Genomic DNA, 13880 nt, shown 5'->3' on the forward strand with positions numbered 1-13880 from the left:
CATCCAACCAAGTCCTATCTCAGCATTATGTTGTAAAAGTAGGCATTTCTCCCCATGCTATGTGAAACCAGCTAGAGGAAGTCTAGTGTAGTAAAGAACAGAATTTCTAGAATCTGATATCCTAGGTGTAAATTCCTCTGTCACTTTCTAGATATCTTTTTCTGATATTCACTGCAATATTTTTTTATGAATTACATACAATGTTAAAGCCCCTTGTTTTACTTGCTTTTTAATTTTTTACAGTGAACAACCACTTGTTGCATAATTCAAAATATTACATCATAATTTTAATCTGTAAAATACTGTTTAACTTTTATTTGATATAGAATGGTAAAAACTATGACATTAAGAGGAAAAATTTTAAAGATATACATAATATGTCAACTCCATCTTAAAAAATACATTCCTCATGTTTATTATGTTCTACATATTTCCAATGTCCTGTGAGCATGAATTGTAGTCATAACGAGAATACAGTTGCTCTTCTGCTTTAATAATAACTTATACAGGGTTTCCCTTAGAGTCAGAATGTAGAAGACTGTTGGAAATACCCTTGCTCCTAAAATAAGAAAATATCAGAAACAACAAAAAGAGAAAACAAAAAGTTGGCCAAAAGCTGTAGATCTATTTAAGACTAAATGAAGTAGTTTACAGAGAGGGATGAGTTCCTCCCACCTAAGCAGAGTGGTAACCACTTTCATCGCTGGGAGCGTCTGACAAGTCAGAACACAGACACACATAGGACTGTACTTGTCAAAGGAGCTGGAAGGCAGCTGGAATTGGAGAAGCCCACAGATACAGCCTTCTTCATTAGCCAATTCTAACCCTCATGTCTTTTTGCCATTTCTTGGGCCGCTCCCGCAGCATATGGAGGTTCCCAGGCTAGGGGTCCAATTGGAGATGTAGCTGCCAGCCTATGCCAGAGCCACAGCAATGCGGGATCCGAGCTGCGTCTGCAATCTACACCACAGCTCACGGCAACGCCGGATCCTTAACCCACTGAGCAAGGCCAGGGATCGAACCTGCACCCTCATGGTTCCTAGTCGGATTCGTTAACTGCTGAGCCACGACAGGAACTCCCAACCCTCGTGTCTTTAGTTGAGTACGTGGTGGCACAGAAGTTTCAGGCAATGCTGGAAAGCAGTGAGAGATCCTACAGTCTCACCATAATACTCATATCTGAAAGACCTACTGAGGTAGAGAACTGCCCCTCCCTCAAACCTGAGGTGATTTGATATTAAGTGTTATATATCAAATGCATTTGGGGTATACATTGTAATCAGCAGAATACTCAATGAGAAAATAATACAAATGATACTGTGACAAATTCAAGAGACTAGATTCAAATATTAACATACTTGATTAATATAAAAGGTAGGAAACCAGGAAAAAAGGAACAAAAGCCAGATGGTACAGGCAGAAAAGAAATAGCAAAATGGTAACCCAAACCCAATGATACCAATAATTACATCAAATATAACAGGACCAGGTTATGGTTCAGCAGGTTATGAACCCAACTAGTATCCGTGAGGATACTAGTTCCCTCCATGGCCTTGCTCAGTGGGACGGATCTGGCATTACTGTGGCAGAAGCTCCAATTTGATCCCTAGTCTGCGAACTTCCATATGCTGCAGTTGTGACCCTAAAAAGCAAAAATAAAATAAAATTAAATTAAATTAAAAAGGACCAAGACCAAATATTCCAATTAAAAGACAAAGATTGTTAGATAAGACATAAAAAGCTATCCACAAGAGGTACATTTTAAATATAAAGATGCAAATAGATCAAAAGTAAAAGGATAAATGAAAACTCTGCCATGCCACCTCTGAAATAAGAAAATACAGTGATGTTTTACACAAGACAAGTTTTATAACAGGGGTCACTTCATCAGAAGGACAAACAATTCTAAATGTATACTACTTAATAACATTCAAAGATTCAAAACACATGAAGCAGAAACTGACAGGGCAGGAACTTATGTTCCCACTGTGGCGCAGTGGTAACAAACCTGACTAGTATCCATGAGAATGCAGGTTTGATCCCTGACCTCACTCAGTGGGTTAAAGATCCAGCATTGCCATGAGCTGTGGTGTAGGCAGGCAGCTGCAGCTTCAATTTGACCCCTAGCCTGGGAACCTCCATATGCTGCAGGTGTGGCTGTTAAAAAAAAAGACAAAAAAACCCCCCAAAAAACAAAGAGAGAGAGAAACTGACAGGACAGATAAGAAGAAACCAACAATCCAAAGTCACAGTTAAGAGACTTTAATACTCCTCTCTGTGACTGGCATTAACAGATAAAAACAAATTAGACAGGATTAAGAGGATTTAAAGAATCATCAACCCCCTCCCCTGACCTAAATGATACTTAAGAGTAACACTACAACTGCACAGCACTCTTTTCAACTATAAATGAAACTCTCATCAAGATAAATAAGCCATGCTGTGGCATAAAATAATTTTTAGTAGATTTCAAAAGACTCAAATCTTACATAGTATATTTTGTATCCTAATGGAATTAAGTAAGAAATAATAAACTATCTAGAAACCACCCCCACACTTCTAACAGATGAAACTTCTAAACAATCATGGATCAAAGAAGAGATCAGAAGAGGAATTAGAAAATACTTAAATGATAATAACAACTAAATAATAATGAAACATTTGTGGCATGAGCTAAAATAGAGCCGAGAGGGAGATTTAGTTTTAAAGGCTTACATTAGAAAAGAATCAATGATCTAAAAATGTAAACTACAAGATCTAAAGAGAGAAAATTCAATGAAAAATAAGCAGATGAAAATAATAAAGAATAAAAAAAAGTAGTAAAAAGATAAACACAATGAAAAATTTAACAAACCAGGCAGTTCCTTGTTAAACTGGGTTAAGAGTTTGGCATTGTCACCACTGTGGCTCAGGTTGCTGCCATAGCATGGGTTCTACCCTTGGCCCTGGAATTTCTGCATGCCGTGGGTACAGCAAAATAAATAAATAAATGAATAAATAGCCAAAACCTGGTTCTTTGAAAATATTAACTGATAAAGCCCTTGTAAGACTTACCAAGAATAAAAGACAGAAAAGTCAAATTATCAATATTATAAGTAACTCATGTGACATTACTACAGATCTTGCAGACATCGAGGGGATATTAGAAATATTAGAATATTAAAAATAACTTTATGGCAATAAAATCTACTCAGATGAAATCAACAGATATCTTGTAAGATATGAGTTGCTAAGCCAACACAAAAAAATCGACAATTGAAATAACTCTCAATTTAAAAAACCCTTTCCTATAAGAGATGATTTCTCTGGTAGAAACTATCAAGTATTTAAGGAAGAATTAATACCAATCCTATGCAAAGCCTTTCAGAAAATAGTAGAAAACCCCTTCCAATATATTTTGAGTCTACTCTTCCTATGCTATTGAAACCACAGGAAAACATTACAAAAAAGCTAAAGACCAAAACCTCTCACAAACATAGATGTGAAAATCCTTTAAACAACATTAGCAAATTAAATCCCTAAGTATTTTAAAAGTGTAATTTATCATAACCAAATAAGGTCAAAGTTGGTTTGTCATAAGAAAAATCATTTAGTGGAATTCTTCTCAAAAAAGGAGTAGAACTGTATAATCCTCTCAATAGATACTGAAAACGTATGGACGGAAATTCCATAGCTATTCATTACAAACACTCAGGACCCCAAGAACAGAAAGAAACATCCTCAATCTAATAAAGAAAATCTATTAAAAATCCATAATTAACACCTTTCTTACTGGGGGAATTATTAAAATGTATTCCCCTTATGATCAAAAACAATGCTTTTTAAAAATGTCCATTCTTGGAGCTCCTACTGTGGGGCAGTGGGTTAAGAATCTGACTGAAGCATGGTCATTGCAGAGGCACAGGTTTAATCCCCGGCTCAGCACAGTGAGTCAGAGGATCTGTCTTAGATTTAATCTCTGGCCTGGGAACTTCCATATGCCAAGAGGGCAGCCATGAAAAAAAAGTCCATTCTTATTATTTCTATTGAACAGTTTACTGTAAGTCTTAGCCAGGACAGAAAAAGAGGAAAGCATAAAGATGAGAAAACAAGACGTAAAACTATCTTTATTTAAGAGATGACAAGATCGTATATATACAAATTAAGAATCTACAGAATACTAGTTACAAAAAGCGATTTTTAGCAAAGTTCAGGAAAAAAGATCAAATACATAAATCATACTTTATTCTATATCTTAGGAACAATTAAAAACAAAATTGGAAAATATAACTTTTTAACAGTACTGAAAAGGTTAAAATAGTGAAAAGCATATCTAAGGACAGCTTTATATCTATGCTAAAAACTATAAAACGACAGAGATGGCATAGCCAATTAAGATGACTACCCTAAAGTTCTCAAAACTGCCCCTTCATTCTTTTTGCTTTCTTTTTTTTTTTTTTTTTTTTTTTTTTTTTGTCTTTTTGCCTTTTCTAGGGCCGCACCCATGGCATATGGAGGTTCCCAGGCTAGGGGTCCAATCAGAGCTGTAGCTGCTGGCCTACACCACAGCCACAGCAACGCAGGATCTGAGCCGCGTCTGCAATCTACACCACAGCTCATGGCAACGCCAGATCCTTAACCCACTGAGCAAGGCCAGGGACCGAACCTGAAACCTCATGGTTCTTAGTCGGATTCGTTAACCACTGAGCCACGATGGGAATTCCAAAACTGCCCCTTCATTCTTGACAAATAACTTTACTTTCCTATTTCATTGAGAAGATCTCAATCATGAAGACGAATTGCTTTCTGCTTCTGGATCCCAATCCCTCCATTTATTTACTTCCATTCTTCATGCAATCAACTTTCTTCCTTTTTCTTAATGGTTATTTCATCCTTTCATATTTTCTTTAAATATACTCATATGGTATATACGATGTATTAGGAACATTTAACTGTTTTACAAAAACTAACTTAATCCTATGAGTTCAATAAGCTAATTTTCCCTAATTTACAAATAAGGTGCCTAGGTCATCTGGCTCACATATGATAGAGGGAGAATTCAAACTAAGGTAGATTAGCTCAGAGTCCAACCATGCATTTATTTGGTTAGAGAAGCTGTCCTTACCTAAGTGGGATATGTGAACCTTGTCGAAGTGTACACCAAATGACTGGCTTGCAACAAGAAAAATAATTAAACTTAGATTTCTTGAGATGTCTAGCCTGATCACTAAGGTCCACAAACTTTAAAGAATGAAGGCTTCGAGTTCCCTGGTGGCTCAGCAGGTTAAGGATTCAGCTTTATCACTGCTGGGGCTGAGGTTTGATCCCTGGCCTGGAACCTTCTATATGCTGCAGACTTGGGCAAAAAAATTAAAATGAAATAAAAAAGCAAAGCAAAGCAAAAAATAACAGTGCTAGTTCAAAGAGTTCTTTCTTCTGCTTTATTTGCCCTCTGGTAAACTTTTAAACAAATATATTAACTCCTTCTACCCCAGCAGGCCTTGAACAATTAATTTAATTATGTCCTTCCCTCACAGAAGAGTATGGACTAGAGTTTAAAAGAGAGGTCAATTTTGTTCTAAATCGGGACCTTGCATCAGTCAGAAAATTCTTGCCATGAAACTGAGAAAACAATAGATAGCAGGTAGAAGACTGGTATGTAAACTGACTTTTAGCATCTCATGAATCAAATATTCACACTGTCAATGTCATTATAGTCAATAATTTTATCATTATAATTTTTCATTTTTGCTTTTTACTGTCACATGTGGCATATGGAAGTTTCCAGGCTAGGGGTCAAATCGGAGCTGCAGCTGCAGGCCTAGACCACAGTCACAGCAACACCAAATCCTTAACCCAATGAGCAAGGCCAGGGATCAAATCAGCATCCTCATGGATATTAGTCAAGTTTGTAACCCACTGAGCCACAAAGGGAACTCCCAACAGTCAATAATTTTATTTTATTTTGGTCTTTTTGTCTTTTCTAGGGCCGTACCTGTGGCATATGGAGGTTCCCAGGCTAGGGGTCAAATCAGAGCTGTAGCTGCCAGCCTACACCAGAGCCACAGCAACACCAGATCTGATGCGTGTCTGCAACCTACACCAAAGCTCACGGCAATACCAAATCCTTAACCCACTGAGAGAGGCCAGGGATTGAACCACAACCTCATGGTTCGTAGTCAAATTCGTTAACCACTTAGCCACAACGGGAACTACCTCGATAATTTTAAATGCGTCGTTTTGAAAAAGTAACATTCCCCCCAATGAAACAGAATTAGAAATATTAGGTTACATTCAAAGCTGGCCCCAAAACATTGCATTCATTTTAGCTGATTCAGCTTATTCTCCCCTTTTGTATTTTGACCTATTACCATAATCATACCATACCATTACCATAACAGTAATTATATTCATCTTATTCTCCTCCCTTGTTTCAGATATATTATTGAACAGGCATTTGTGCACTTAGGAATCCTTTTGGCCTTCTGCATTAGGATGTACAACATGTTATTTCCAATGATCATTATCTTTTCTTGGTTATTTCTCTTTTTTTAAATTTTGTTTCCTTCTGTTTTTTCTTTTTAGGGCCACATGTGCGACATATGGAAGTTCCCAGGCTAGGGAGTCAAATCAGAGCTGCAGCTGCTCACTTACACCACAGCCACAATAATACCAGATCAAAGCTGCATCTGCAACCTACACCACAGCTTACACCAATGCTGGATCCTTAACCCACTGAGTGAGGCCAGGGATCAAACCCTCATCCTCATGGATACTAGCTGGGTTCTTAACCCACTGAGGCACAAGAGGAACGTCCAACTTTCCTTGGTTATTTCTCATTCTTGGGTCTTCTTTCTTTCTTTCTTTCTTTTTTTTTTTTTTTTTCCACATCAATGGCTGGAAGTTCTTGGGCCAGATGTTAAACCCAAGCCATGGCAGTAACCTGAGCCACAGCAGTGACAATGCTGGATCCCTATCCCGCTGAACCAGCAGAGAACTCTGGATATCTCCTATTTTTAAAAAATGTGATTAGCTATAGCAGAAGCTTCTTTACCTAGGAGTTTAAATAATGGAAGAATTTAAACAACAAAATTATTCTAAAAGCCAGGAGTTCCTGTTGTGGCTCAGCAGATTAAGAACATGGCATAGTCTCTGTGAGGATGCGGGTTCAATCCCTGGCCTAGCTCAGTGGGTTAGGGATCTGGTGTTGCTTTAAGCTGCAGTGTAAGTCACAGATGCGGCTCAGATCTGGTGTTACCATGGCTGTGGTGGGGGCCTTGGCTGCAGCTCCAATTCAGTCTCTAGTCGGGGAAATTCCATATGTCACAGGTACAGCCATTTAAAAGAAGGAAGAAAAAAAAAAAAAAGGCCAACCATCTTAGTCCCCACCATTTAAAAAATAACTAATATTATCATAAGTGCAGAATGCTTTACTATAAAATGTAAAAAAGCTGATGCTATACTCTGACAGGTTGGGATATTAAGGTGACCAATCCCTAAGCTATAAGCAGGGTGGAATAGATCAAAACAGACAATTACACTGACATCGTAGCTATTTCACTGGTAACCTATTAGTTCTGATGAGTTATATACATTTTATTACATAACTGTTTTAAAGCTTTGGTGTGTGTGATATTTATTACATGTTAAAATTTTCTCTTCGTTGTATTGGAAACTGGTAGCTAAATGTTAGAAATTAATTGAATTAGATCAGGCATAGTGTACAAGGTATTTGGTGTAAATGAGCTACAATAATTCAGAACTCACTATTAAGTTAAAAGAGCACTGAAAAGCTGATCCCATCTCTTAGCTCTAAATTCCTCTGAAAATTTGTTATTGGGCTAAAAGAGTCATCACAAAGATATTTATTCAGAGTAACTAAAACTTTAAACAGAAGCACAGAATACTTACAAAAGTATCTGAGTGTTCTTCATTTACTCTAATGAGAGAAAATTCTAACAATTCTTCTGCAGAGGAGCATATGTTAATCTTTCACTGAGAACAAGTCCTCCCTTTGATGGTCCGAATATGATTAAACCAAGATAAAAGATTTTTTTTGGATATGTGTCCAACTTCTTTAAATGTAAAGGTTATGAGTAACTCTAGTGAGTTTTAAACAAGGCAAAAATGTATTATCTAACTACAGAGAAATTTTGAAAACTATTTCTTACCTGTGTCCATACTTTGGTTCAACTGTTGATCACTCGTTTCTCCATCTTCACTGATATATCCAGGAGGTGGCGTTTCTACAAAAGTTTAGAACAAATCAAGTATAGCTGCCATCTAATCTCATCATCTTTTCTCCCAGCTACCAAAGATGACCAACAAATCACTCCAAGTAACAAACATGAATGTTTTATAACATTACTATAAAAAGTAATACTTGGATGCATTCCCATCATGGCGCAGTGGAAACGAATCCAACTAGGAACCATGAGGTTGCAGGTTTGATCCCTGGCCTCACTCAGTTGCTGTGATGAGCTGTGGTGTAGGTCGCAGAGGTGGCCAGCAGCTGCAGCTCCAATTTGACACCTAGCCTGGGAACCTAAAAAAAAAAATGCCTCGGATGCAGCCCTAAAAAGAAAAAAAAAAAAAAAAGAAAGAAAGAAAAAAAAAGCAATATTGGATACTGAGGGCTTATGATTCAGGTTCTTCCCAACCCTTACAGGTGAAGAGAAGTCTTAAAACCTACTGGTAATACAATTGAGCTCTCTGGAGAATATTTTGTTAGCTATTATTTACATATCTGGCTCATTCTCCTATGTGTATTTTCTGGGGCAAGAGCCAAAAATATAACTTCAAAAATGCCTCGGATCTGAATCAGTATGCTTCAAAGAAATTAGTACCCACATTTTTCTTTTTTAAACCAATAGCCATCATAGATGGGTACTTAGAGATGATTAAAGGACACACAAAACACCCAAACAAGATTTCAGATTACAAAGTAATACAGGCTTACATCTTACACTAGGTTCTTTAGGGCAAAATACAGTAATATAGCTTAGGACTGGTCTAACTTGAATTCTACCTAAAAAGTATATTGCTCCAGGGATTTCTAACCAGTAAATCCTGAGGGAAATTCAAATATAGGCTACTACACAAAACTAAGGTAAACTATTTCCTGAAAAAAAAAAAAAAAACAGGATTCTACTCTTTTTTTTTTTTTTTTAGGGTCGCACCTCAGCATACGGAGTTCCCCGGCTAGGGGTTGAATCGGAGCTGTTGCTGCCAGCCTACGCCACAGGCACAGCAATGCCAGATCTGAGCCGTGTCTTTGACCTACACCACAGCTCACAGCACCCCTGGATCCTTAACCCACTGAGCGAGGCCAGGGATCGAACCTACAACCTCATGGTTCCTAGTTGGATTCGTTTCTGCTGCGCCATGTCGGGAACTCTAAAAAAAAAATAGGATTCTAACATGTCATTATGATTTATGAACAAAATGTTTATATTTGGGAGGCATCTGAGTATCTAAATAAGTTCCATGTAAAATAAAAATATTTATACTAGCAATTATAATTTCAAGAAGGAAAAAGTTTAACATTTAACACTGTTATAGTTTTAAGCAATGTTTTACATTAATGCTGACATGTACTAAGAATTTTGTAATTATCAAAAGGAGGATAAAAAAGAGATGGATTAAAGGTCCCCTTCATTAACTCTTAACAATCTTTCTTCAGTAAGCCAACTATAAATTTTAAGTACCAAACTTTTCATTTAAGTGTCAGTGCCCCCCAAAATTTAATAATGAAATTCACAAAATAAAATAAATTCCATCATATACTCAAAACAATGAAGATACAAAAATAAGAATACAAACCATTATGTGCTATTTTAAAGGTTAAAGCAAATAAAATTAAAGAGAGATAAGCTTTGCCGGTTTAACCACCCATGACTTAAAGGTCTAAATACGAAGAAATACTGAAATTATATTTTATCCTTTTTCATTTTTCTCTATTACTATTTATCTATAAAATAATAAATAATAAAGCTACTAGAGTTTTGGGAAAAAATGTTAAAATTTCTTTTGCAGTGGAATAAAAAGTAAATTCCAAGGTTTTGCTGTCTGCTGGAGCAGGATAAGCCCCGCTGTCCAGAAAAGCAGACAGGTGTAATTTTTCTATTCAAAATCCAGAGCATTTTTTTAAAAGCCCAGTCATAAAACTATTAGTATGCTAATACATGAATGTTTATGCACACAATTGGTATGTATCCCAAATTTTAGGAGACTCAAAGGGCCAAAATACCTGGGATATAATTACTCTGTGGCTCAATTCCCGCTGGGAAATTAGTGTTTTCTGGAATGGAGTGGGTATAATCATCCAGAGGTGGTAGTTCTGTTAAGATCTCAGTATGCCGTGGCACTAATACTGGAGGCAAAACTAAAAGAGTAAAAAGTTCCAAGTTAACGGCAGAGGAAACTTTTTTACAAGTTTTCACAAAAAAAGAAGAAAGTAGCCTGATAAATGCTTAAAGTTTAGGATCCACCTATGTGGTATTACTTGGTTATTGAGAAATTGACAAACCTGATTATGATTTTAACTTACCATGCAGTCCATAATCTAAATTTCCAAGTCCCAATTTATCTTGTACTTTTGGGGACCAAGTGATCCTGGTAATATTACATTACCATAGAAGTTCATAAATCCTCACTGGAAAGGTTGCAGAAAGATTTGCAAAATCAGATTTGGGTTTTGTTTTTTTTTTTTTTTTTTAACTATAGCTGTATTCTTTTAGAAAGTTTCAAGTATACAGCTAAACAGACTGAAAGTCTTGCTATAAGTTTAACGAAACTGCTAAATACAAATGACATCACTGAAGTACATCAAAAAGAAAACAAAGAAAAATGACTGAACAGTTAATGCAGCAGACAGATAATGAGACCTATCATTCAGTTGTAAGCACACTATATCTGTGGAATCAGAATTTCCTAGATAGGCACTTTGATATGAAATAGTATGCTATTCCAAGAAACGAAGCTATCTTTCCCTCTAAGATATATTTTTCCTTAATGTACCTAAAAAATTTTTTTAAAGTATATTTAATTACCACCAAAAAATATACTGATTTTAAGACAAGTGGTTTAGAGTTTACACCAAGATTTTATCTGGTTCAATAGGTATAAGAGTACCTAATACACTTAAGTTCAAGCATTTCATTCTAAAAAGGGGGGAAAAAAATTGAATTTTCCTACCTGGTGTCTCAACTCTCTGGTAGTGGTAAGGGTTTACACATACTTCATCCTTTTTAAGATTAAAAGCATATTCGCAGTTTTCAATTGCTTTGAGTTCATGATGACTGTGAAGATCAGGCCAGCGCCATAATCGACAATAGATTACGTGTGGCAGTCCTTTTCGATGAGATACCTGAAGACGACCATCAAGGGACCTGTTGGAAAGCAAAGGGAAAAAGAGAGGTGGGAACTTTAAAAAAAAATAAATACATTCAATTGGGATAAATTCATATGATAAGAGCATCAAGATAGAAATGACAGACATTTAGTTAGTTTTAGTGAGTACAGGAAGAAAAATGTACTATCTAATGGATCTGACAAAAAAGCAAGCAGCAGCACTAGCGGATGTTTCTGATAAATATGCTTCATAAATGACTCAAATGCCAATGAACGGGTAACCGCTTGAGGAAAAGTGACTTTTAAAAAGAGAATCATAGCTATGCTTGAAAAACTTTTTTGTCAACTTCAGTCTTTATTGAATCAAACTCTTTTTGAGGGAGGCTTTTAAGGGCATTCATTCTGTAGGTGACTGAATTATCAAAAAAGGGAACTAGTGTGAAGAATGATAAATACCAACAATGATGTAAAAGTAACTTACTTAAACTAATGTAACTCATACCCAATTGTGACTGTTTTGAGTACTGAGGTATTTCTCTAGCTCACACATAAATGCAGATGGTGATGAATATGATGAGATGAAATGGACAAATACAAATATGCTCAAAAAAGAGAATAAGGTGATTTAAAAAAAAAAGATAACATAAAAACAAGTTAGCCTAGTGTTAACTGTGATACAGAGAGTTCAGTAAGTAACTATGTACTTATTAGTATAAAGATGAGATTTAGATGATAGCAGGAAATTTAGCAAAAACTGGTTATGTATCTACTTAAAACTTAGGCCAACAGATTATAATCTAACCTCGCACTAAAATGAGAAATAGAGTTATCAAAGTTCCTGTTCTTCAGGGGATGCAATAATTTAAAGAAGATTCAAAACTAGAATTTCATTGATCAAAACATCAGCTGAAACATTTAATATCTTTTTCATACTGGCAAGCAGTTGTTTTAAATGCCATGCCTTATTTTACATTAAGGAAACATCCTAGGCAAAATTATACTAAGCAACCCACTATAGCTCTTCCAAAACACCCTCCCTCCCACAAGATCTCTAGGATTCGAGAGAGGGCAGAATATTCACCTGGTTTGTTCAGAGAAGCTGTAAAGGCCTGTTGTATCCCACTGATCTATCGTATTTGGTGTACTCAGTCCCCAAATTTCAGAGCAAGTGCTGTGCATAAATTGAAAAACAAAAAATTGATGTGAACATGGAAGCATGGTTATTCAAATTACCATGATGTAAAACATGGAAAATGTACAGAATACTTCCTTCACCCAGAAAATATACATTGCTTCACTTTTCCACAGGCATTTAGTGCTGGTTTCTATATTTTCTATATGAAGGAAGCCAATAAAATGGAACATGTGACTCTAGATAAGTTATGATTATGTTTTTAAAATGTGAACACCAATGCTCTCTAGCTTTATGAAATCATACCTACACTCCAATTTCCTCTACTCGCAACAAAAGATCATATGCCATTAGCCTTATTAACAGTGCTTCATTTTATAATCCAGATTTAAAAACAAAAAAACTTATCTAAAAACAGAGGTCAACTGGTATTCTTAAAATAGGTAAAATTTCAGTTAAAAGACATATATCCACGGTTAAGACCTTCAGGGTACTTGTTTGAAATACATATATATTCAGTTTTACTGAAAATTATTATCGCTCTCTTATTACTACAGAGAACAAGGAAATGGCTTTTGAAGTATACTACCTTAAAAGTTATATGAAAGATATGTGAAAGCATAAAATTCTTAAAAGATAGTATCACTACGACAAAGTTGCTGTATCTAGTTTTTTTCCTTAATACACCTGGAAGACATAGACCAGAAAGACCAAATTTTCTCTTCCACATTTCCTTCCAAAACATGGGCTGTCCAGAGATAAATCTGCCTAGTTACCCTGCCACCATTTCATTTCAAAGTAACTTCTCTGCGGGAGAAGAGGAGCTTAAAAAACAATTGGAATGGAACTTCTGACTGGTCACAAGTTGTACTTTTGAAATTACAGAGAAAAGATGATTTCTAAAACTCAATTCCACTTCTTACATATTACAAAGATCAGCAAAATGTAAAGGAAGAGGAAGAAACGTTTCAAAAGAATCAGTCGGTTAAACTCAGAAGTCAAACAACTGGTTAAATTCCAGACGTATACTCTGCTAAAGAGCTACCTCAATCAGCATTTCAAAGGGCGATGTGAAAAGTGCCCTCTTCCTGAGGCTGGGAAACCTGGGCTGCGGGCTACAGCGCTGGAGGGGTGGGGGTGGAGGCTCTCCTGCACAGCCACTGGGCTGCACAAACACCTCATGCCTTGGGGGCGACAGTAAGTATAAGACTGGATGGTTTTTAAAAACTTTCAGACACGTCAGAGCAGTTTTTTGAGATATTTAACAGATTCTCTTGGTCTTCAGGCTTCAGAAGTCTAACTTCCATTTCTCAGGCTACAAAAGTCAGAAAAAGCCAAACTGGAAGATAATTCAGAGCTTCTCCTTTCCCCCAAAAAGGTTTACTGACTAAAAAACCATGCCATAAACGGTTCTTTT

The 13880-nt window shown here is 36.3% G+C and overlaps 1 protein-coding gene across 4 annotated transcripts in view; it reads right to left on the reverse strand.

The window, feature by feature from the left end:
• Window positions 1–13880, reverse strand: part of SMAD2 (SMAD family member 2) — a 90430-nt gene that overhangs the window by 18710 nt on the left and 57840 nt on the right. For 2 of the 4 annotated variants that reach the window (XM_005659448.4, XM_021092635.2), the window contains exons 3-6: window positions 12413–12502; window positions 11176–11369; window positions 10229–10363; window positions 8151–8225 (exon numbers count right to left, since the gene is read on the reverse strand). In XM_005659448.4, the coding sequence (XP_005659505.1) occupies window positions 8151–8225; window positions 10229–10363; window positions 11176–11369; window positions 12413–12502 (494 nt within the window). 4 annotated transcript variants of the gene reach the window in all.

This window comes from Sus scrofa, chromosome 1 (genome assembly GCF_054392235.1).
Source record: "Sus scrofa isolate SSC_HxYL_T2T_F1_AM1 chromosome 1, Sscrofa_HxYL_maternal_Yorkshire_Landrace_v2.0, whole genome shotgun sequence".
Classification (NCBI taxonomy): domain Eukaryota; kingdom Metazoa; phylum Chordata; class Mammalia; order Artiodactyla; family Suidae; genus Sus; species Sus scrofa.